Below are 25,227 nucleotides of genomic sequence, written 5' to 3' on the forward strand. Positions count from 1 at the left end.
AAGAGTATCCAGATGCAATGAATTTCATGTGCTACATAAAAATGTACTTCCTTGTAGTTGTATTAAATTCACTGCCTCTAAGACATGTTCAGTTCTTGTACTAGGAAAAATATCCTGATCTCCATGTCTCCGTAGAATCCTTTTCCTATTGATCTCTGTACTGATGTCATCCTCTATCTCCTCCATACCTTTATCTTTTCTTCTTCTGCCCCTCCTTTCTCTCAGCTTCATGCTGCTTTCATATGTTTGGATCTCCTGCTTTTTCTTCAGATCCTTTTGTAAAAATCCACTTCTTTTTTTGAACTTTATTACCTGACTCTTTTTGATAATAGTATCCAGCTCTGCAGCCTTCTGGACTGATTTCCAGTGAATTGCCTTCCTGTGAGTTAATAAAAGTTCCTAGACCTTGTCTTCCCAAATACCTTTGTGTTGTGTGACGTGCACTCACGCTCTGCACGATTACTAACCTTATTCTGGTGTCCTTATCTCTAAGGCACTGCAACAAGTAAGCTGTAAAATATTGCTTGTATAGTTCCATGGAAGAGAGTCTAATACCAAGTGTGCACCCATCAAAAAGTATTTTTACCTCATCTTGAGAGTGTATGCTGGAACTCTATGAAGAATATGTTGCTGTATACATACAACGCTTTGTTTACAGACAAAGGAGCCCATGTGACCCACGTAAGTATTGTGTTAAGAGCGTGTGACTGAAAAATTCCAGCACTATCAGTGTAAAGAGCATTGGCTGTAGCCATGGTAGGGTATATGAGGCACAGCAAGAATGGTACCCTTTGAAAAAAGTGTTGTGGGTTGTGTTTGTTATTTTAATATTTTTTTACTGGCTATATGGACTATGTGTAAGCGATTATATTGGGTTTAGAGAAACACTACAGAATATTTGGGTCAGCTATGAAGTTGCTAAATACCTGGTACTGAAGAAGAGGTCCATCAATTTTTTTAAAGCCATTAACCAATACACAGATTATAAGTTACTGCAGCACCAGAGTAATAAAAACATTATGTGAGCTCCCCTGTATGGTGTCATTCTAATTTAAAACAAATATTTTAAAAAGTTATGACTTTACCTCTTCTTTCCACATTTCCAGTCATATAATGTTCCTTTTTCATCTGACTTTGCATTCCTTTTGATTTATAGTCCCCTGAACCGTAGGCTGACATAAGGGGCCCTTTAGGTTGAATGAAAGGAGAATTACCAATTGCCAAAGCTATGATTTATCAGGAAAAAAAAGTAAAGGGCAAAAGAAAAATGAACTTACTCTACATGCAAAAAAATAAAAAATCATATCAAAATTTTCCCCTGTATTTTTCATGAGTTCAGTATGAAAGGTGTATTTGGACCTGTCTAGTTTTATATTTTATTGTGAGTCCATGTTGGATTCTGTCATATTCATTGCTACTGCCTTCTCCTTTAGTCCATAAACAGCCAGATATGAATGAATGGATGTACTGAAAAGGTGAAAATATTTAGTCCATCTGAGTACCAGTGGCATATTTTACTCTGGCACAGGCACCACTTTCTACAGCAGCCTGATCTCAGTCTCACTGAAGTCGGGGGCTTGTTATCCTTTAGTATTTCACAGACAGCATGCATGGTCCTGTCTTGGTTGCTGGGTTTGTTGGTTTGGGGTTTTGGATTTTTTTTGAGGGCAAGTCTTGTAGAGTTTTTTGGTTTTTGTTTTGTTTTTAATTAGTATTGTCAGTGATTGATAAGGAATCATGCAATCTCTTCTCTTGGATATCTATGCCTGAGTAAGGTGACGCTAACACATTTACAAGGTTGTCATTTCAACTGCAAGGCTTTAGCAGTAGCTGCTTCTGAGGATTTGTCGTTCCTGGTGCCTGGCAGAGGCAAAGCTACTTAATACAGGCTGCTTCTTAACGCTGCATTAAACAAGTCTTGAGGACACGTCACATTGCTGCTTCTTTACTTTATCTCTAAGGCTGTGACAATCAGAATGAAGGTAAGCGGGTGGGTTTTGTTTGTGTTGTTGAAGATAACAGTATAAAGCTCCAGTGGCAGCCCTCTTGCTCTTAACTTCTGTGACACTAGCTTCTAACACTAACTTCAGTTGTAATGCACACCACGTATGTTACTCATTAGCATTATTGTTGACACCAAGAGGAGACTAGATTATTCTACAGGTTTCTCATGGGTGAAACAGTATAATCTGTCACATAAATAGCTCCCTGGTAAGACATAAAAACACAATGCTTCTGGTGCTTCATGAGATCTGATGACACCCTGCTCATAGGTGTGACAGATGGTGCTGGAGTCAGCTGTAGCATGCTGAGCACTGTAGGATCTAGTGTCTTTGGGACATGACTTTTCTTCCATATTTTGAAATCAGCCTACACCTTCAGAGCGGTATCTAATGTTAGATAGCTTGGAGGTAGTGACTGGGAGATCTCAGCTGAGGATTCCTGATCTTGGATTTTGTTTTTCCTGCAGAATCACAGGTTTTAAGCCCACAAGAAGTTGTTCTAATTAGCTAGTCTAATTGACCTGTCAAAGAGAAATAATTAACCTGTAATCCCTGTATTGATGGCAAGAACTTCTTCTCCAGGTAAAACATACCTTTTAAAACAAGCACCAAATCTGAATGTACAGACGTTATTCCACCAATCTTGAAAACTTGCTATATCCTCAGATAGATTGTTACTCTGGTTAGTTACCATTTCTTTCAAATATTGATGTGTCCTCATGCTCATTTGCTTTTATTTCTGTATTTGTCCAAAAGAGCTTGACTACTACTGTTATGGCGCAGTAAAGGTCCATGATCCCTTCCTCGGCATTTTTTGTGAAGATCAGTAAGGGGACCATGGGGTGGGAAGTGTCATGGAACCTTATTGCATGACCTAGTATTTGATTGCTTTGGGGGGTTTGTGATGATCTCAGTTTAAACACTGGGAAAATAACTGTTAGGTCCACACTGTCTGTAGCGCAGGGCTACCACATAGTAAGCATTAGGGAGTGGAAGGGGTACCTTAAGAACGTGGTATAACTCAGATCACAGGTATTATATTTCTTTTGCAGCCGATGGAGGGGACAAGAGTAGCTGTATGATTGGATTGCGTGACAGATTGTCGGCCTCCTGACTACACGGCTGTCTTGTGAATAGACTGTCTGGATACGCACAAAAAGACGGTATGTCTGCGAATGTGTAAAACGGCGTGTTGAGGCTCACACAATGCCAAGTATTACAGTAGGCTTGGTCCCAAGGGCAGACACTGGACCCTGACACTGGAGCAGAGATGTGCTCAGGAAGGTCAAATTTTCCAGGGTCCTTTCCTCATGTATACTCACTTTTGATCCAGACGATATCTAATCATCTCTCCAGAAAAATTAATACTATATCCTTCATCTCAGTTTGGATTTCCCAAAAGAACCAGCCTCTTCTGGAATTTAAGTCCCAAGCAATTGTCCAAAATCACGTTCCAAGGCAACCATATAACCAACAACATAACCCTGGATTTCCATTCTGGTTCTTTCCTTTTTCTTCCACATCTTTTAAACTGATTATAAATTTTGTCTTTTAGTTCATGATGTGAATCTTAGAAGACTTGACTCAAAACAGCATTCAAGAGTTAAGAATATCCAGACCTTTGGAGGTTGCGTGCAAGAACAGGAGTTTTAAAGGTGATTTTTTTCCTATTTATGGCTAAAACAAAGGACCTTAAACGTATAAAATGGGTAGAGGAAAAATATTAAGATATTGACAATATCAGTTTAGGCTCAGCATTAATTTGGGCAAAGGTGTAAACTACCTATAACTGAACTTTACCAACCACATCTAATACACGCCACTCACTAAAAAGCAGTAAAAACATGACCCAGCTCATTTTTTGACAGAATGCTGCATTGAGTCTGGAGATCTCCTTCTAGCTCTGATAGTGACCTGCTGTTTCGGCCTTAGATAGATTTATTTTGCCTCACTTCTGAACCTTTGTCCTCATCAATGAAAATGGGTTGTGGCTGCACTTTCTTTCTTGGATGTGTGGGGTGGGGGTTTCTCTGATGAAAAGCACTGTAAGATACTTAAATGGTATTTTTTTTAATGGGACAATAAACAAAATGATTAACAATTACTCTTAGAAAACAATAAGAATTTTCTGGTGTCAAGTAAAGATATCCTACACCAACCCATCTCTTATTATGCAGAATCTGTCATATGCAAAGTTTATTCCATATAATAAATCATGCGAGTTGTTTTACAGTGTTTAGTATGTGTCATACTGTAATACAGACAGCATAAATATTACATTATAACAGCACTTGGCAAACAAAACCAGCAGATCACATCATAGGGCGCTCTCTAATAGCAAAGACCTGTAAAAGTGACGAAGAGGCCATCATCTGTTGGGTCAGTCCTTCAGCATAAATTGAAGTAATTTGACAGCCCCGCAGCTTTATGTCCTCCACTGACAGCCACAGGCTGGTACAGTGGGGCAAGAGGGGGGGGCGTTTTGTCCCCACCTCCACCCTGACAGCAATCCCCCTGCAGAGGAGCAGCACAGGGTGCTCCGGAAGCCTCTGCGCTGACTGCGTCTCCCAGGGGACCGCTTGCCAGGAGGTACGCACTCAGCTCAGACCGTAACAGCTCCACAACAAATGAGGTTACACTGGCAGCACGGTTAATATATCATCAATATGTGCATGCTATACTAGCCTGCGTGTTTTTTCGGTAGGTTCATACTGTATGAACCAGTTACTAATGAGGCTCATCATAAAGAGTACTATTAAGTGAACGCTGCGTTAATAATGCTGGCAAGGTTTCAAGACTACAGATGTTATTTATAGTATATGACTAAACAAATACATATCCCCTTTGAGGCTGAGACTCTGGAGCAATTTACTGATTTCCTGTATAGGCTAGTGCATGCAGAGATTCAAGTAAACAGTGCATTTGGATGTCTTGCTTGGAACTATGCTCTGAAACTGTAGTAGATAATCACACTAATGCTTAATTTTAAAATGGCTTGGACATGTGTATGTGTTTTCAGAGGATTAGATACTATGCCTATGCAGTTCTCACGGAGAAATGCATTTTTTTGCACTGCTTCTTTAAAAAAATAAATATTTAAAGAATATAGCCTGCAGAGTTAAAATGAGTAGAAAGGTTAGAAAAAATTCTGGGAAAAAATGCACTTAGCAAAAGCTAAAGAAACCCCAAACCTGTATCCTCTTTCTTCATCTGGTTTAGAAATTAATTCATTTATCTTATTTATGCAGATTGATTGCCAGCAAGAGAGTTTTCATAGATTTAAAATGCTTTTGAGTAATGAATAATTTGATTTATGATTTCTTTTTTTTCTTTTCTGCCTCTTATAATATTGCATGTTTAGAGAGGCCTTCAAAACTGAAGTAAGCTATAAACTCAAAAAAGTCTCTGGTCCACTCTGCTGGCTTTTACATGTGTCAGGAGAAACAGTAGAAATATTATACAGCAATAAGTGTCCTAAATTAAGGTACCTCCATGTAGAACATCTCTGTTTTAAGTCATAATGCTAATAATTGAACAGATTTCTCATATAATTTAAAACCAAAACAGCAATGACAGTGAATAGGCAGACAAAAACATAGTTGATGAAATACCTCTGGGTTTACCTCTTATCTGTTTACTCTTTTCTTTTAAAGTCTTAAATTAAAACAGTTGAAAATTACGCATACTGACATGTAAAACCAGCTGACTTTATGACGCCTAAATAATTTGCTATAAAAATATCACTTACCATTGCCAAATATCTTCTTACTTAAGTCCACTATTATCATGCCTTCTTGGATATGAAATATCCAGCAGAGTCAATTCCCACTGTGTTAAATACTTGACAAAATAATAAATGCAGTGTAACTCCACAGTGTTTGGATATTTGACTGTAACTCCTAAGCATTCAAAGTGACTACTCAATATAACAACTTTTCCTCTGCAGAAAATGCCTTGCTATTTGCCAGCAAATCTTAAATGCTTTAGATTGGGTATTTCCAACTACCGCCCTACTTGCTAGGCAGATGTGTGTAAAAGAGATGTTATTTCACTGAATCAACCACTGAGATCGTAACCCTTTTCCTGTACCACAAACAGAAATGTAAAACCTCAGACTTTCCTTTTGGACTTTTACTGACTTGTGTCTGTTGTAAGAAAGCAAAACACAACTAGTCCAAGGGCTAATATATGGAAAATGTGTTAAAATGTTTCAGATCATCTCATTGCTTCTCATTCCTGCAATTCATTGGTTAACTGGCTCGTTCTGTGTTTATGTAGTTGCGTGGTACAAATACAACACCTAAACTTCTTGCCCGAAGTTGAAATGATTCATTTATTACTTTTTACACACACACACACACGCACCCTCCACCCCCCCACGAAAAGGAAGAAAGAAAACACACAGTGCTCATTTAACCCAAGTGAGTGAAAACGCCTTTCATAAGGTCTGGAAGGGCTTTGGGAGGTTTTTCTTTGGTGAATAAAGTCTGTGTAGTGGAGGGAAGAGTTTTGTCTGCGGATGGCAGAAATCAAGCTAAAGCAGACACAAACCAGGATCCTTTTGTTGTGTGAAAATAAGATAATAGTATGGGGGTGCAAATGTTATTCACAGCACAGCACTTGTGAGGGATTCTTTGTTTTGGGAAAGTGAGCGGAGGCAGGAGGAGGGAGGAGGTATTTTTGTGAGGGTTTGTAAGACTCTGCTAGTGTTTTGCACTCTGAAATTACATCATTGGTCAACGTTTATTTATGTCTCCTTGTGAGGTAATCACTCACCCTAAATAGACAATATGTAGGCTTTCCATCTTCTCAGTACTATTAGTTAATTAAATGTTAGAGCCACAGTGGAGAAAGTACAAGAGAAATCATAAGTGAGTGCCATACTAAGAAGTGGAAAACAGGACTGAGTAAAGACGTTTCCTCTGCTCCTTTTTCTATACGGGTCAGAACAGGGCTACGGGATGAGTCTGTTCCATGGGATGTACCACCCTGATTTCTGATACCAGCTGCAGATCCAGTCACTGCCACAAAGAGGGGATTACAATGGGCGACCCTTGTTCTGCTGCCTGCGTCACAGCCGTAATACAAGTACCTCTAGCACGCCTCTGATGGGACAGTGTTATTCTGCCTTCGTTCATCATCCTCTCCAGATGGGTGTTAGACTTAATCAAAGTCTAGCCCTAACAGCTTCTTTCAGGACCACAGCTGGAATCAACATGTCTAGACTAGCACTGATTTATTCCTGGCTCTCAGACCTATGTGCATGCTACTATTCCATATGCTTCCTGTTAGAGAGGTAATAATGCAATTTCACAGCATAACTTTAATTTTTCTTTTTTTCCTCCTATTTTATTGTAATTAGAATTTATTTTGCTTGTGCGGGAAAGTGTCCTGGCCTGGCTCTGGACAAGACTACTGCCAGTTCTGCTGGAACAGAGCAAACTTACAGACAAACAAAATAAAGTTCACAAAGGAAACAGTTAAATTTTCTGACTGCCTTCACTGTCACCGAAAATGCTAAACACATTTGTAAGTTATATAAAACTACATCAGTTCATATTTTCCCCTCCTGGTTTCACAGCCCGGAACAGCAAAAGGACCTTGTGACATCTCTAGGCTCTCAAGAGTTTAGTAATAAAAATAAAAATCCTCACCAGAAAACAACACTCCACACCCTCCTGCTGCTGGGCAAATGAGTTTCCCATTTTCCTTACTTATACTCAGACTAAACAGTGTTAAATTTACAGATCTGACATCTATTTATAGCAAGCACTCTACCCTAGGAACCACAGAGGTTGGTGTATATCGTTGTCCATAATCCACAGGGCAGCTATCAACCTGGCATGTCAAGTAATTAGGAGAGAAACCTCCTGCCTTAATTAACAGCCAAGCAATATATGCACTGAGGCATACTATAGCCCTAAGCTGGGTGGTGTGCGTGTGGGGGGTGTTCCTCTGCTGTAAATTAACCTCCGATTTTAGGTTTTCTCATTTATCGTGAACAGTAATTGATAACGTCAACAGCGTCATGCGCTTCTATCAGCAGTCTGCAGAACACAGGGAAGTGGCCTGCTGAGCAGGTACTGCGAGGGAAGCAAATTAATGGATGCCCAACAGCGCTGATAATCCTGACAGCAGACACTGAAGGAACTAAGCTGGTGAGCTGTGCCTGCCGTGAGGGCAAAGTGGGCTAATGCCATGTGGGGAGCCGTGGGGTAACTGGTGTGAGACTGTGGAAGCAGTAGAGGGTCATTCAGATATGTAAGTGCAGGACGTGAGGGGCAGGAAGGGATCAAAGGAGGAAAGGTCTCAAGTTGGGGTGCTAGGCTGGATTAGAGGAAGTGAGTAAAGACTGAACAGAAGGTGCTGGGTACAGGTATCAGCTGAGCCTAAGCTGAGTAAGACGCGGTGCTGGATTGAGCCCTGCAGACTGGGCTCAGGGGAGAGCAGAGAGGAGGTTTGGTGAGGAACTGGCCCTCTCCCGTTTTCTCTGGAGCAGCGGGGGAAATGACATCTAGGCCTTGTGCTCGAAAGAAGCTTACCCACAGTCTGTGGGCCGCTTTTCATTCCTCTCCGTAGATATGACAAAGGTCAGTGGTTCCCGCTATCCCTGTTTACAAACAGATGAACTGAGGAGCAGAGAAATTGTTTAAAGAAAAAAAAACACCTTAATTTGAAGGATGTCATGATTATGACATCCTTTAAAAATCTTTCACTTTATAGAAGTTTATCTATGCCCCTAAATCCCTTTCAATTCCCTTTTCCAGGTGATTCTTATTTCTTTTCAGAAAATGAAACCAAAATAAGCTAATCTTAAAACGAAGAATACTTTATTGATGTATTTGATGGTATTGTTATTATTTCCAGGATTATTCTCTAATCCATCCAATATAGTCTGACATCTTGTTTGCTTTTTTGACCACTACTGTGCACTGGATAGAAGTTTCCATTAAGCTGTGCACAGTAACGCCCAGATCTTTTTCTTGAGTGATTTTGCAAACCATCAGTGTATATGAATAGTTCCAATTGTTCCTTTCAATACGCATTACCTCACACTTACCTACGCTAAATTTCAGCTGCCATCTTGTCCAGTACCTTCCTTTAGGGTTGTTTTTTTTAATGTTGTGGCTAAACGAAAGTCCATCATTAAGGTAATTAGAACTTCCTGGAATGTTTATTCTGCTCTATGCAATTTACCACAGCAGTGATGTACTGTTTTGGGCATAGTGGGTTATCTCATGTCAACAGTTAATAGTCTCATAACCAATTTGGGGAGCTATGTTTCTATTTAGTTATTTTTTCAAAAGCCCACCCAGCCGTTCATGTTTTGCATTAATGTTCTTCTGGATTGGAAGAATGTAATGTAGTAATTGGCAAAATCGGGTAAAATAGATTCACCTCATTAACAGTTTTCTTTACCTAAGTGAAGCTATTATTATAACTTATTAGGTGTTGCCCTGATGTACTCAACATGCAAACGTTACATAGATTAATGAATTTTGAGATGTAAGCTTTACCGTACCAGGGTCTTTTTGCAGTAACAGGAACTATATGAGGCAAACTGTTTTTAACTATGGCAAAGATTTTATTTTTTTTTTTTTGATCTCTAAAACACTTTTTCAAGTGAATTTTTTTAACTTTGATCAACAAGGAAAAGAAGAACACAAAACTTCATAGACTGTTATTGAAGACTATAACTATGGCTATATTTGATTACTAAACTGGAAATATGATCATTGTTTATTTCTGTAGGGAAAAGAACCTACGTGCACCTGAAGAAGCTTAATATCATATTGGATTCTCCCCAGGGACAGATAGCTCTGCAACTTTAAATCCGTTTTGAGCAGCTTTAGTTCAGTGTTCTTCTTTTTCTCTGTAATTTTGTTTTCATGGATGTGTTTTCTGAAGTCTTTAAGAGCTCCTTTCATTGCCTATCGATTCAGTTTCAACTTCATTGTCCCACACTCAGGAAGCCCGTCTTAGCCGACGGTGCTGTTATGTTGCAGGCACAAGAACTCTAGGTGATGAATACGCTCTTTATGACAGTTACACAGGAGGATTGTGCTCACTTAATTGCACTGTTCATTTGGAAAAATTGCTGCCCTGCCCCAGCGCGTTAATAAGTTCTCTTCCATAGAATAGCTTCAAATATGTTTGAAAAGTCATTATTGTGCGTTTATAGCAATTCTGACAACACCTTTCTTTACAATGTGAACCTTGCATTATTGCAGAAAACCTAAAATTGCTATAGGTTACGTGGGCTGAGCAAAAAACCCTCACCGCTTGTTGGCTTATATGTGAAGTTTAACTTCTAAACCCAAACAGCCAATGTTTGTGTCGTGTAACAGGCCAAATATGTGGTATAAATCAACTTTGCCTCAATTCTTTCTGTGATGAATGAATGTTCTGTTCTCAGAAATAATTGCTTAGATGAAAAGGTTGCACACATCAACCATATAGTGCAAATGGTTACTCCCCAAATCCTTGTTAAGCTAATTTCATAGGAAGCAGGAATTTGTGTTGGTGTTTCTGAATGCTGTATAAAGCCTAGTGTTCAGTAGAAACCATTCACTAGTCCCAAAGTGGGATACTGCTTAAAATCAGTTAGCACTTAAGGACAAAATTCCATAACCGCCTAACGTGGCACAATCGGTTGGTATATAGTTAGATATTAATTAGCATGGGGCAGAGGAAGATTTTGAATTACAAGTACTTCTGGAAGCATCAAAATTTTCAGTGAGCAGTGACAACACTAAGCTGTGTTGTATCGAAGGTCATACATAGCAATTATTGAGCTAGCTACATGTATCCCTTTTAAACAAATTGTGATTTGTGTCTGAAAAAGGAATGTGGAGAAAAGAGAATAGATCCAGAGAATTTTTGCCTGGATAAATTGATAACTTAATCAAAATTGATAACTTTATTAATTCAACCTGTGAAATGTGGTGCCATTTCAGATCAAGTATATGCAGACAAATTTTATGGTAAATTTTAGAATGGCAAGACACTTAAGAACAATGATAACATTTTCTTTGTAATATTTCTGTGTTGTTCTTATAAACATCTGACAAATATCCACAAAATACTTCTTACTATCTTCCTTTAAGAAAGAGTTATGCCCATTTAACAGAGGGATGCCGATGCACAGATATGGTAAACAAGGAATGAAAAGACACATGGTATATGTGCGACAAAGTACAGAATTATCGTTACCGTTATCTGTATTAGCCAGGGAAATGGAAGGAGGTTTGTCTTTGAAACAGTGAATGGAGATACAAAGCTCAAACACAGCGAATTTTTGGGCTGGATAGTCTCTTTGCTCTTTACCTCTATCTACTATGATCACCGATTTAAAATAGTCCTATAAAACCAAAAGACAAAGTCAGCTATTGCCCCCCACCTGAGCTGCATCAGTTTACCACGTACATAAGAAATTAGTCCACCCCTCATTTTTGTAATTATGATCTAGTATACGTTTTACTTCACAATAGGGTTAAGCGTGAATTTGTAACGCCAGGCAGCTATGTGACCACCTAATCACTGGGTGACTGCCTCTTCCTCTGATGCTCGTCTCAGCGATTGCCATAGCTGACCACTTTCTTCAAGAACGTGCCAGGCCAGAGTTAACTGCACTAAGTTTATAAGGTTTGCAGTTTTGTGCTCAGACCTTCCCTTTTATGCTGGTTGGTTACCCCTCTCCAGGCAAGAAGGTGGGAGGCCCTCTTTAGTTACCTTTCAAGATGCCCACTCTGTTAAAGAGTTTGAATGCTGATGGATTCAACTACGCCTGCTCAGGACTCCCAAAAACCATTTTACCAATACCACAGCAACCTGCTCAAATTATTAACATTTGTTCAATTTAAGGTCTAAAAATGTTTTATTGGTCAGAAATATTTCTGTACAATATATTACAATAATTCTATTAATATAATAAATATTTCTGTAAAATATGTGGTGACTTCTGCCAGAATTCCTGGTTTGATCCAAAGCTGGTGTTTCAATAAGAAAGTTTTGAAGAGCAAATTTCAACTGCCCTTTTGGCAGCAAATTCAGAAAACACAGTAAAATAGAATGCTGGAATACCAGGTTGGAAGGGACCTCAAGGATCATCTGGTCCAACCTTTCTTGGCAAAAGCACGGTCTAGACGAGACGGCCCCGCCCCCTGCCCAGATGAATCTTGAAAGTGTCCGATTTTGGGGAATCCACCACTTCCCTGGGGAGATTATTCTCAGGCCTGATTGTTCTCATTGTGAAAAATTTTCCTCTTGTCCTAATTAGGACCTTATCACAGAACTTATACCACCAAGGTTAAAAGTCGATTTTGTTGTAATTATGAATTGCTGACCACACAGTAAAGTGATCTGGGTCCTTTACTCAACCCGTTCCAGAGAGAATTAGCACACTGACTGGCTTGGGAGGAAAAAAGAGTTCAGCTCATAAGTTGGCCCATCTCTAGGCAACGTTTTAGTTTCTCTATTAGACTGAGTAGAATCTTAGGTCAGCTGGATTTGAGGACGCAATTGTGCAACAAGCAGAAAGGGGAATGATGGAGGAGAAGAAAGGGGGCATGGTGAAGCAGTAAGTGTAGCTAGAGTGTTATTCTGCGTTACTGTGTGCTACCTTGCAGCCATTTATAATCAGACCCAAATATGTCCTTGACGACCTAAAATTACACTGAAAGAACTGATTAGTTCAGGTAGTTTCAAAAGAAATCCATTAATATTTTTAGATGAGGAGAGATTGTTCTCCTGCATATGCTAAACACGTTATTTCTGCGTCAGCATTAAAGTACCCAGTGTGTGTATGTGTATATAGTGCAAATTCATTTTTATTTCTCTATATATGTGTATTTATATGGCAAAATATGCCTCTTTTCATGGTCAGTTAAATTCACTGGTTATTTGAAAAACTGTAATACATCTTGGGTGTTCTGGGTAAACCGATGCTGCCAAAATTGTCAGCAAAAAGACCGGAAAAGCTGATGAACCTTAAACTTTTCCCCAAACAACTGCTCAGTTGTTTCTTCAGGATATAGAAGAGGCAGTAAACCTAAACAAGAGGACTGGTAGGAAACCAGGGAGGAAGGATAGAAATTGCTGTCTGATGTGGATTTCTCAAACTGCTGTGTTTAATCTTTTAGAAACCCTATAACAATAATCCATGCTAATTATCATTGTAGGGGTTTTAAGAGGTTTTGCCCGTGAAGGAAATATAACTCATACTTTAACTTAGTGCTTTGCTTATTCATTAGTTTGTTGCTTTCATTTTGCTTAGTGATTTAATGTTTTTGTAAATTCTACAGGTAACATTTTCAGAAACAGCTAAATGCCATTCTTGAACGTTATTTTCTTAGTGAGATTGAGATCTCCAAAAGGTTTGTATAACCTAATTCCTAACAGTTTTAACGTGAACGAGCTGCAGAAACAGCTTTTCAGCTTCTCAGGACCGGTGTCACTTTTGCAAATGGGACTTAAGCTAACAGTTGGTTAGGTATTTTTAACTACTATGTCATATAATTAAATACCTAAATATATATATAAATAAATACTGCCATGTATAATTCTTATGCCCCTCTGTGGGTTTGTCAGACCCACAGGGACAGCACTGTGGTTTGTGGGCTCTTCTCCTAGCAACTCCTATTAACGTCAGAATTACTTGGGCAGCTGCATCTTCGTACCCCACACTAAGAGTTTACTGTTTGGCGCAGTTTTATGTGCGGATTTCATAAGCCTGTATCTCTGGTTATTTGCACCAGCTCTACTTCAATTTCTTGTCATCTTACAATCACTTTTAATAACAGCTTTATGCTATGACTTACTGAACTTCTCTGCTGTAGTTCTTCGTATTTGGGAAAAAGATGAAGATATGGTCCCTGCCCCAAGGAGCCTATAATTAAAACAAGACCAGCATTATAGAAACATATATACTAGCTGGCCTGTAACTGGATGGTCTGTTTAGTTTTGTTTTGACGTATAGTATGAAACAGCATTTAACAGATGTTGGGAAATTAGCTCTATGAGCTGCTCATATAAACTTACAGCAGAGTATGAACTAATTTCATCATCGAATGTGGGTATTAATGGCATCAGGCATTTTTTAATGTTTCTGCCTATTCTACTGTCCTTTGAGTCCTCCTTACCAAAAAATATAGACTTCTCGAGAGAAAGCTAAGTGACTGTTGTAGCGATGCTTTCTAGTGCAGTACTGATGATTCTGTTCTCTTGCATAAAAGACATTGCCTTGTACAAGCCCACCAGTGAAAAAAATGAAGTGTCAATTGTTTCATTATATAACCTCCATACAGAGCGTTGACAAAAAAAAAAAAACAAAGAAACCAAAATGGGTGGGTCTCCCTTGGCAGGTTGCAACTTGGCAAGTTGTCCCTCTCATTATAAGTAATGCTAACCGATCATGCAAATCATGTAGTTGACATTCTTATTCCTGCTGAAATAGCACACATCCAGCAAGGTGACAGGTCTTTCCACTTCTTCTGTTACCCAGGGGAATGCAGTTTTGAAGATTACATTCCCTTTTATGGCTTCCAGGATGAAGTCAAACCAGCATGAAGAGGGGAGATAGCAAACTGTGGCTTGCCCCTCTCCATACAGTCAGGGAAAGAGGACAGGTCAGGTAGAGAGTGCAGGCAAGACCTGGGACAAAGATTAAACCAGAAAAGAATTAGAAGGGAGGCGTAGCTGACAGCATTAAATAGTCTTAAGTGTTTCTAAAGCAACAACTATGATTTTAAAAGAACTCCCTCCCCCCCCCCCCCCCCCAATTACAACAGACATGTAATATTAATTTAGGGTGAGTGGGCACACATGTTATCAAAATCACCCTCTTACCTGCCAACTCCACCAAATTTTCCAGTGCTTGGATATTTTCTTCCACTGCTCTGTGGAATTTCTTATTGTAATGTTCTCTGTGCTTTTTTTTTTCCACTTTTTTTTTTTTCCCTCGGTTGTTTTATCCAGTTACTAAACCTGCATATGGCCTCCTTCTCTGATCAGCTGTCTGAGCTAAAACAATACTTCATGACAATCACCAAAACGAAAAGCAGCCTCTGAAGATACTGATGTGATTCGGGAGAGGGGCCGGGGACTTATGCTGAGTGCTAGAAGAGCACGTTATAACCACGGCAAATCAGTAAGTTTGGGCTGGATGACACGGCAGAGGAGAAGCGATGTGAAATATGAGTTAGAGAAGTGCGCAAAAGAGAGGGCAAGTAAAAAGGCAGATTTAAAACTGGGTTTTCATTTTCCTGTGTTACCGATGTGTGACTTTACTAGGAGGAAGACACTTTTCTTTGCTGATTCTTTGAATTCTCTGTACCTCTTCTTTACTCCAATATTGTGCTCTTAACACATCTGCACAACAAAACGTGCAGATGTGAGTTCTCTTTGTGCCTTAGGCCTATGAAAAGCTATATTAGCACAGCACTAAATCTGAACTAATGCACCCTGTCCCTCAGCAAGGACGAATAGCTTAGGATCAGCTTCACGCTAACAGCTTTTGAACTGCCTGGAATGGAGGCAAAGTGAGTTTTATCTTCCCACAATGTACTTTGTAGAGCTATCCATATTGGGTCTAATTTGGAAGAAGCATTAAAAGCCTTCTTAATACATGATTTTGCTTTTCATTGGGATATGTCAAAGTGCTTTGCAAACGAGGCAAAGCATCACTGTCCATATTTCATGATATGCAGTACTAGGACAAGCAAAATACAGTGCCTGCCCTTAGCTACGCAATGGGCCAGCTCTGGAGCATGGTTCAGATCACCATCACCCTTTCTGTTAGTTTCTAACTGGCAGCTGCAGGATTGTTCAGATTCTGCGCTAATATGCAATCGCATAAGTCTTTATATTAAATCTTGTGTTTATCCATAAATGTCCACAATGGCCAAATTAGAAACACTGAAGGGCATTCTATGCAGCCCAAGTTTTTCTAGTTTAATACCTACAAAATCCAAGCAGAATTATGTCAATCTGTTGTGAAAATGTGCAGAATTTTAATCTCTGTAAGTTGGAGTAAGCAAAACAATACCCCTATAAATACATACATCAGTTGTCACGCATCAGGTTTCATATCTTTACACAGAAAATGAAAGAAAATGCTCCTAAAGACAATTTCCTCTAAGTATGTTTTGGTTACAAATTAATTAGTAGTCCAATTAGCTTTAAGAAGTCGATTGTATGAAATACACAATGTTCTACATTCTCCTATTTACCTTTGTTGTTTAACTTTATTTTCCAAAGACAGGATAAAACATTAATGACATCTCCTAACCCATAATTCAAGCCTGATTTAACTTTATTATTTTCTGTGGCGTTGCATCAGAGACTCATTTGGATTTAAACATTTCAGGTTGGTTTACATACGTAACAATTGTGCTGTTTAGAAAAATGTGGTGCCATCATGTGGACAATATTGAGAAGTGTAAAAAACGGTTTTTAAAAGAAAAATTAGGTAACAGATAAATATCTGCATCGATATCACAAATCGACTAAATTATACGTATTATATGATATGAGAAACTACTAACGAATCTGTGGTTTTAAAACTGTATTAGGAAAGAAGAAAAATTGGTAATGGAACCAGAAATTGTTGATTCAATCCTGTTTATTTTCCAACAACTCAGGAAGTCCTTTCCCATGAGCACAGACTGATCAAAACACACACGAGAGTTTCCAAGCCACTTTTAATCAGCACGCAATTCCAACATTACCTACTTCTGTACTCATTTCTGCATCTGTTTATCTCTTTGGGTTTCCTCTAAGACTTTACAAAACTTGGTTTTGTACAGCCTGCATTGCTTCTCTCCCACACAAATGCTCACACACTCACACAAACACTCCTATCCATAACATCAGCCGGCCAAGGCCCTCTGCCCACACAGTTCTCATTCCTGCATGAGTTCACACGAAGCTTTGTTTCAGCAATGGTTTTGGTTTAAGGCCTCTTCTTGTTTCTTACATTTAACCAAGAGGAAAGAGACCTTGCCAGATTCAAAATAGCTATCCCTAATACCGATAAATGTCCACAATGGTCAAATTGCAAACACTACAGTGCGCTCACACAGCCTAAGTTTTTCTAGTTTAATACCTGCAAAATCAAAGCAGAATTATGTCAATCCATGGTGAAAATGTGCAGAATTTTAATCTCTGTAAATTGAAGTAATAACGGTGCCTCTATAAAAACATGCATCCTTTGCCATACATCAGGTTTCATATCTTTACATAAAAGGTGAAAGAAAAAGTTCCTGAAGATAATTTGCTCTATAACACCCCTTCTGTAACAGCCCTGTGAAGGTTTGCACATGAGGAGTGTGATTCAAAAACTGTCCTCTGCGATACACTCCCCCAAAGCAAACCTGCATGTCACAGAATGGTAGTCGGTCTCCTGCTCCTGTATGCCAAGTGCTAGTTAGCCTATTCTGCAGTCTGCTGGTTTAATTTACATTGAATAAAGGCGAGAACTTTTAATGCCTTGGCAGTGGGTTTAAAACAGATAGTCTGTCTGGGATACAGCTTGAAGACAGAACGTGTTTGGATCAGTCCCTTCTTCTGTAAAAGTTTAGTGGTTTTGTTCTGGTAAAAGCGAAAAAGTTTGATTTGGCCTTTATAAACATCCAAGATCTTTGGAATCCTTTTGGAGAAGTTATGTAGTATTTTACTCAAAAATTCACCTACTTTGTGCGGAAAGAGCCTGTTTTTGTGGTACAGTAAGAAACAGAATATGTATACATGTAGCTTTACTAAATGGATATAGTGGAATGTCATACATGGAGAAGATTCTCTGTGGTGCTCTTTCAGCTTCTGTATAAAGACAGGTAACTCTATGAAGTAATGACATCTGTTTTCTATGCCTTTGCATCTCGTGCTTTGTTGATTTTGTTATGTAAGAAAACGTGAGTTCCAGTGGAAATTTTCCACTGCTCTTGGACCATTTTTTTCTTGTGGATTCTCTGGTGTCTGATTAGGTATGAATATAGACTTGTGCTCTTTTTCTTACTGGATAAACTCACAGTGTTACTTACTCATTTTCTACTCTGGCATTTATTTTCATGAAACTTGTGGGGGCTTAATTTTCTTTGGCAATTTTACCTTGCTGTCAAATTTGGTAGAAATGATTAGGGATTGAAAAATTTGGAGGGTGGGAGGCAAATGCAACATGGTGACGCATGGATAAGGCTGTCAGAAGTCTCTAGTCTGTATCACTGTGCTCAAGTTCTTGATTACTCGGCATTTAAATGTTTAGAATACATGGACAAAGGTAAAAGAATCAATTTGTACCTTTTTTTTTTATTTAATTCTGAAGCCAATCTCGAGATAAAGAGACCTCACTTGTGATTTTTTTAATAATTGGCAACATTGTGCTAGACAGAGTGTGGAACAAGCTCAACAACCAACTTTATTTCAGATGAACTTTAAATGTCAAAGTATCCCATGACAGCTTGCATGAGCCTGGTTTTCAGTGTTTTGGAAACTGTACACTCATCCTTTTTAAAATTGTGACACTGGTTTGGGTTTGGAAGAATTGGTTAAATACGCTCTGAGGGCCAGTAAGATAGCGAAAATATATTAGATTTCCTGGATTCTGACATCTTTTGCAATCAGTGAACAAGAAACTGGGAAAACAAACTCTTCCCGATTCAAGAATTTTTTGTGTTGTCCATGGTCCATTGAATTTTATTAGTTTTTGCACACTGTATAAGCTCAATGAGTTAATGAGATTATGCAATATTACTAATGGTAGACTTTCATTTCCATTTTTAAAACAAACATCTCTCAAACTAAAATCTCAACAGAAGAACCAAGAACCAGAATCTCATCAGCCTCTGTCGGCTGTAGTCTGGGATTTTTATATTCTATGTCTCTTCAGAAAACTCATTCTTTCTGATCCCACCTGGGTGAGGGGTGGGTCTATCAATCATTGTACCTTCCTCATCGCTGGGATTTCCTGTAACTATTACCCAGTAATTCTTATCTTCTTCAGCTTTATGGGAGTCCAGATAAGTGTGACAAATTACTTCATATTCTTTTCCAAAATAAGACCTGCAAAGTCAGAGAAGAGGGGATGGGCGGGAGAATTAATATATACACAAGTTCATCAAATCTGCATTATTTGCAAATTGTTCAAGGTTTTCTCATGTTTCTCTTGGTTTATTCAGAAATATCATCATGCACCTTCAAATATCAGACCGTTACAAGAAACACAATCGCCCACTTTGTTTCCTATGAGTAATTTAGGAATTTGAAATCAAAGGGAAATGCCACCTTTCTAGCTTCAAAGCTAAAGCAGCCCCATCAGTATAAGGCACTGATACACCGACTCAGTATGTACAAGCTGGTTAGGGTCTCATCACCATTCACATCACCATTTCTCTCTGGCTGAGGAAGACTCTGGCTACTTAATAACTGTTTCAGCCTCAAACTTTCAGACCTTGTTTCAGCCTCAAAAACCTGATACAAATCCTCAGTCAGATCTTGCTCAGAATTTAATGGGAAACAATTGGTATACTACTTAACAATGCGTAATCAAAATTAACTTAATGCATGCGTATTAACTTGAATTGTTGGATTAACTTCAATTTGTTGAGAGAGTGATTCATATGGACATAAGCAATATACAGTTTTATGCAGTGTGCTTTTATTTAGCTCTTTTACTCCTTACATTTCCTAGTATATAATTTTTTTCTTCAAAAAAAAAACCCAACGCCCAAACGACTGTAATTGCTCCAGATATTCAAAGGGAGAACCACCAAGAAACTAAAGAAGGCTAGAAGAATGATATGATATGAATTAAAAATAATTAAAAACAAAAACCACAAATAAGACTGAGCTGATTGTCTGCAGCATCACAGTGGGCACACGTTACAGCCCAGAAATAAAATAAGGGAAAGGAGAATGTGCATTCTACATTTTTTTCCATTTCCTCAGTGCATTCCTAAAGCAACTGTCTTGCTTCTTACAGTAATTCTTGATGTTGGCACATCATTATTTACATCCCTGCCAGTTCTAAATTATTCTTACCATGTCCAAAAGTTCCGTGGAACGGCTAAGCTCCGATTAGTATGGCAATGAGTAATAATCATTTTAGAGTTTGCCTGGAAAAAAAACAAGGGAAGACACTTGAGAGACATTTTTACACTAATTTTAACCATTCTTATTCAAATAAAATGCTTTTATTTACCGCTTAGTGTAAGCCTGCATTCTCTGTATCACTCTGAGACTGCTGTACATTGATAGTGAGATATTTTACACCCTATCAGTTCTCAACTCGACTGTCTTAACAGCTCAGACCAGTCAAATGCTTAGCCCTCAGGTCAGACACATTCTCCTGTCCAATACATTCCATTCCACTCCCTTGTGCTGGATGCTTAAAAAATAAAATAAAATAAAATAAAGTGAAGCAAGCAGTAGAATCATTCCAGTGGCCTTTGCCATCAGGGTAATTCCTTTTGGACTGACATTTGCCATATGAGAGATCCAGATAGTCTGGGGACACAGCCTAGATATGGACCTTTACATTTTACCAATTTTCAATTTTTGATGTATAACAGAATTAATTTTTAGTCACCCCCATTTACCAATACTGTGAATAAACAATGTTGTCTCTGACAATTACATAATTTTGACTGTTTACTAGTAAGCTGATTCATGTAAATTAGTCACAGATCAAGGCTATACAGGCACATTTGTGATATTTTGCTATACACCAGCACTTCAGGAAGCCTAGCGCTTATGTGGAACAGGAAAATACTGTGTCTGCTTAATGTATTTACAAAAGGTTAAAAACCACATTTGGAAAAGCATATCCACTTATTCAGATGCCTTGGGTTTTTTTTTTTAATGCTTTTATAATTTAATGTACAAGAGTTCTGAATTAATCACAGCTCCTAATATTGGAAATGCAATTTGGTGCTCAGAAGTCCTGAAAAGCAGATTCCAAGTACTGCATCCTCACAACATCATAATGCCAACCTTTAAAAAGTTCTGCTGAGAAAAACTGAGCAAGTCAACCTGAAAATGAACGCCAGAACCTAATAGTTGTATATGCAGATTCCCTGGTTAAAGAGATTATTCCTTCTCTCTCTCCCTTCCTAAAATTACAGGTCAGAACTTAAATAAGGAAAATAGATAAATAAAACGGACACATCTTTTTTCTAAGTAATCCATCTACTGTTTCAATTAAATCTTCATAACATTTTATACAGTTTTAATGTCTTACAGGAACTGGAAATCCTTCATATTCAAGACGCAGCTGTGGATCCAAGAAAGTAGCTTGCCAGCAAGTCAAATAGGAAAGCTCATCTGTCAAAAATACTTGCTGAAGGTAAGATTTTTTAGCAAATCTTATAAATGATTTATGGTCACTTGCTAGATATAACTGTAAATAAAAACAAGGACAGTATTAATATAAAAGAAACAAGATATGTAATTTTAAAACAATATTTTTCAACACAAAAAAATTTCTCTTGGCTCCTGAAAAATCAGTCTGCCAAGCTAAAGCTACACGTACAAAGCCCATAACATAGATTCTATACTGTTGGTAAACTCATTAAGGACCTATTCTATACATAGACTGGTGAATACTAATTTAAAATTTAATTTACATTCTGAAGATTCTCTCACCAAAGGGGTCATTGAGAGGGAAATATTTTTCAAAGTTGTGGTGATTTATTTTGGGTGGATATGTAACATACAATGTCTTATTTGCTTCTAACTTGCAGAGGTGGACAATGTTAACAATTAATAGAAATCTGCTCCCTTAGAATGATAGAATAATATGTCACTTATTATACCTACTATAGATTTATCTTCACAAGAAATGAAATAATATCATTTTGGATTTATTTAAAGAAAAAGTAAAAAAACCCTCCCTCTAATGATGAATTCTTTCATGATTCACAAGCTAATTTTAATTTCCTTTTTTCTTTTCTTTTCTAAAATCTCCTTGATCCAGTCATTCTGGCTGACAGCCCCCTTGGCCTGCACACCTGATGTCAGGCAAGTCGCATAAACTTTCTAAATATGTATTGCTTATCTTGAACTATGTCTGATTCTGAATCTGCTCTGTAAAGCTAAGATGTTGAATCACTGTAGAACTTTACATATATATAGAGAGAGTAATTAAATGTGCGCTATTAGTATATGCTACCATTGCCATTTGCAACTTTATTGCCTTACCATTTGGTCAGAAAACCCTCCTGTTGTTCCAAGACCAAAGGTTTGCCCAAATCTAATGGGTTCACCTACTGCACCTCCATTAACACTGTTAAAATTGTAAAAAGAAGAAAGAGACATTCAAATAATCAGCTTTACTATTCTTTTTGTTTGGTTGGTTTGGTCTCTAGCTAGGTCTTGTGGCAACACTTTGTATTAAGTTTACTTTTAAAAATAGGTAAAATACCTTAACTCAAAAGACACTTCATACTTGACTCACTGGTTAAAATATTTAACAGAATAGAAACAGGCTGTATTGATTACTTTTTATGATGTATTCATTAACATGCAGGGTGGAAAGATAACATTCAATGAAAAATCAACGAGAATTCAGCACTGAGGCCCCCTTTAAAATATACTTAAGAGAAGCATTTGAAAAATCACAGACTAAAAGCAGGACAGTGTGTGTTTCTGTCTGTAACAACATATGTTGCTAATCATATATGTAACTGATATTCAATAATGTGGTTCATTACATCAACATGCATGCTGGTATACCCCTATTTCCAGAATGATTTCTGTATTTTACATTAAAGAATCACTAAATTAAGTGCTAGACTTTTGAAGTGTATTCAGAGTAAAAAACTTGTGTAGCTGATGAACTTAGTTAATGAGGGACTTGATAGCATTCAGTGCCAATGACACTAAGATAGCCAGCAGCTCAACAAAAATATTTTGGTTGTAGTTCTAGAAGGCCTAAATTACGTTCTTAGCATCAAAAATCTTTCTTAGGTCTTACCCAAAGTTTTTTGCTCAATCAGGATTATATGGGTTAATTTTTATTCTTATGCACTGTTATTATTGTTAAACACACGCACTCAGGCAAAGCCCGCCACTGTTGAGCAGGACCTTGTTCTGTTTCTCTCCCACAACCAGCTGGAATTAAATAGGTCTTCGAGAGAGTGAATATGCTGTTTCGCTAGGGGGGTTTGTAGGGCAACAGAAACACTGTCCATTTCATGCTCAGCAAAAGCATTGACACAAATTTCTGCTTTAGAGACCTTATTTGCAGGAGACTGAACGATAATACTAAGTGATATTTGGACATGTTACAGTGAACTCGATTCTGTTTTCACATGAGTTCTAAGCTGATTTAAGCTTTTTTGGAATTATTCACAGTAATACGCAGAGTAGAATCAAGCTTAATGCATGACCCAAGTTAAAGAGTCCTTCTTAAATAAATTAACCTTACTCAAATTAATTTGTGTATTAGCAAACTTCATTGCCTATGTCTCAAAACAAGGCATTGAAAGCCATCATAATAATTGAAAAAACCTCAGAATGAAGTACCCAACCTTAAAATACAAAAAGTATTTCGACCCACAGGGTCCACACTCTCAACTGCGCTAACCCCACGAGGGGCTTGCGGTGATTCGGCCGAATGCACGGATAGTTCATCCAGGTTAATTGCCAAAGTCAGTCTGCCGCACAGCCTGGGGCAATTCTCCACCGAGGATGAGGATTTGTTCTCTGGGTTCAGAAGCATCACGGTGTCTCCGTAATGAACAAATCCATCCTTCGACACAGACAGCCGTATCTAAATTAAAATGCACATAATTTTTTTTACAGAATTATCTGGACCTAATATCAGAATTATTTTAGCCTATCAAATGCAAATCCATCGCATTCTTAACGAACACTAATAAAAAAGAACGCTAATAACAGCTATGCCGTTCTATGCGGAGTCACAGAGGATCGACACGGCCTTCTTAAAAAATTACCTTCTTGAAAAGATTATCTTGAAGTTTGTTTATTTTCTGTATTAAAAGTTCTCCTCGTTCTCTTTTATGCATAAAATCCCTCAAGCGGTCCTGCTCGCAAAGGAGAGAGAAGGGGCAGACATGTTAGCCAGCACTCACAATCCCGGGTTTAAACAGAATTGAAAGAATTAGGGGGAAACACCGCGAGGCGAAGCGGCGGGCGAGGCCCCCCGGAGCCAGAGAGGGGGGAGGGCCCGGCTCCCCCGCTACCTCCTCCAGACTCGCGTCCTCCTCCCAGTTGCCGATGAGCACCCCGGGCCTGTAGGCGGCCATGCTGCCGCCTGGGCCGCGCGGCGTTCGCCGTCGCCATGGCGACCACTCTAGCTAGCGATTGGGCGCTGGAGAGGCGGAGCCCGCCAATGAGCGGCGGCAGCGAGCGTGAGAGAGGGGGCTCGGTCGTGTGTGTGTGTGTGTGTGTGTACATCAAAGCACTTCTGTTCCTGGTTCAGTCGTGATGGAATAGTTGCACAAGTGGAAGATGCTGAAATTCAAGAGTTTGAGCCAAGCTATAGTCTTAGCTTGGGGCTTTATTTACAATCAAGTGGTGCTGTATGCTCTGTATTGATCAAGGAGGTGCATCAGCTTAACGCAACAAACGAGTTCATGACACTGACGCTACAGTGTTGGTGAATATTGTGAATCGTAGAATAGGTTGGGTTGGACCTTTAAAGGCCATCTAGTCCAACTGCCAAGCAGGGAGCAGGGACTTCTTCCACTAGATCAGGTTGCTCAGAGCCCCCGTCCAACCTCACCTTGGATGTTTCCAGGGGTGGGGCATCTCCCGGCAACCTGGGCCAGTGTCTCACCAAACTCATTGTAAAAGATTTCTTCTGTATATCTAGTCTGAGCGAATGCATTAGGCGAATGTTTTGATTACAAATGTTTTGGGGTTTTATTTATTTTAGTTTTGAAATCTGCTATGGCAATATAGGCTAAGTGAATGTGCCACGCGTTTACTTTCTAGCTAGCGTAAGCCAATGATTCTCAACGATTGTGTAGATCTTTGCACAGGACATTTAATCCCTTTACAACTGTCACGGTTTGCTTGCAGGCTTACTATTGTAAGGTTTCAATGCTGGACAACTTAAAAAGCTCAAAATAAAATGTTTGGGTTTTTTTTGTATGGACAGCTGGGCTACATGTTATTATCAGCCAATATGAACAACAATTCACATGAAACCTGGCCGTTTGTGGGTTTTTTGGCTTTTTGTTTGTTTGGTTTGGTTTTGTTTTTTGTT

At 38.7% G+C, this 25,227-nt stretch overlaps 1 protein-coding gene across 1 annotated transcript; it reads right to left on the reverse strand.

The window, feature by feature from the left end:
• Nucleotides 1-18,871: 18,871 nt before the first annotated feature.
• Nucleotides 18,872-24,262, reverse strand: CFAP161 (cilia and flagella associated protein 161; the record flags this gene model as incomplete). Its single annotated transcript, XM_082489004.1, has 7 exons — nt 18,872-19,058; nt 20,037-20,110; nt 21,235-21,393; nt 22,194-22,278; nt 23,525-23,766; nt 23,951-24,040; nt 24,200-24,262. The coding sequence occupies 7 exons, from the start codon at nt 24,260-24,262 to the stop codon at nt 18,872-18,874; spliced, it is 900 nt and encodes a 299-aa protein (XP_082345130.1).
• Between the last annotated feature and the right edge of the window lie 965 nt (nt 24,263-25,227).

Source organism: Vanellus vanellus, assembly GCF_965231255.1.
Source record: "Vanellus vanellus genome assembly, chromosome: 11".
Taxonomy (NCBI): domain Eukaryota; kingdom Metazoa; phylum Chordata; class Aves; order Charadriiformes; family Charadriidae; genus Vanellus; species Vanellus vanellus.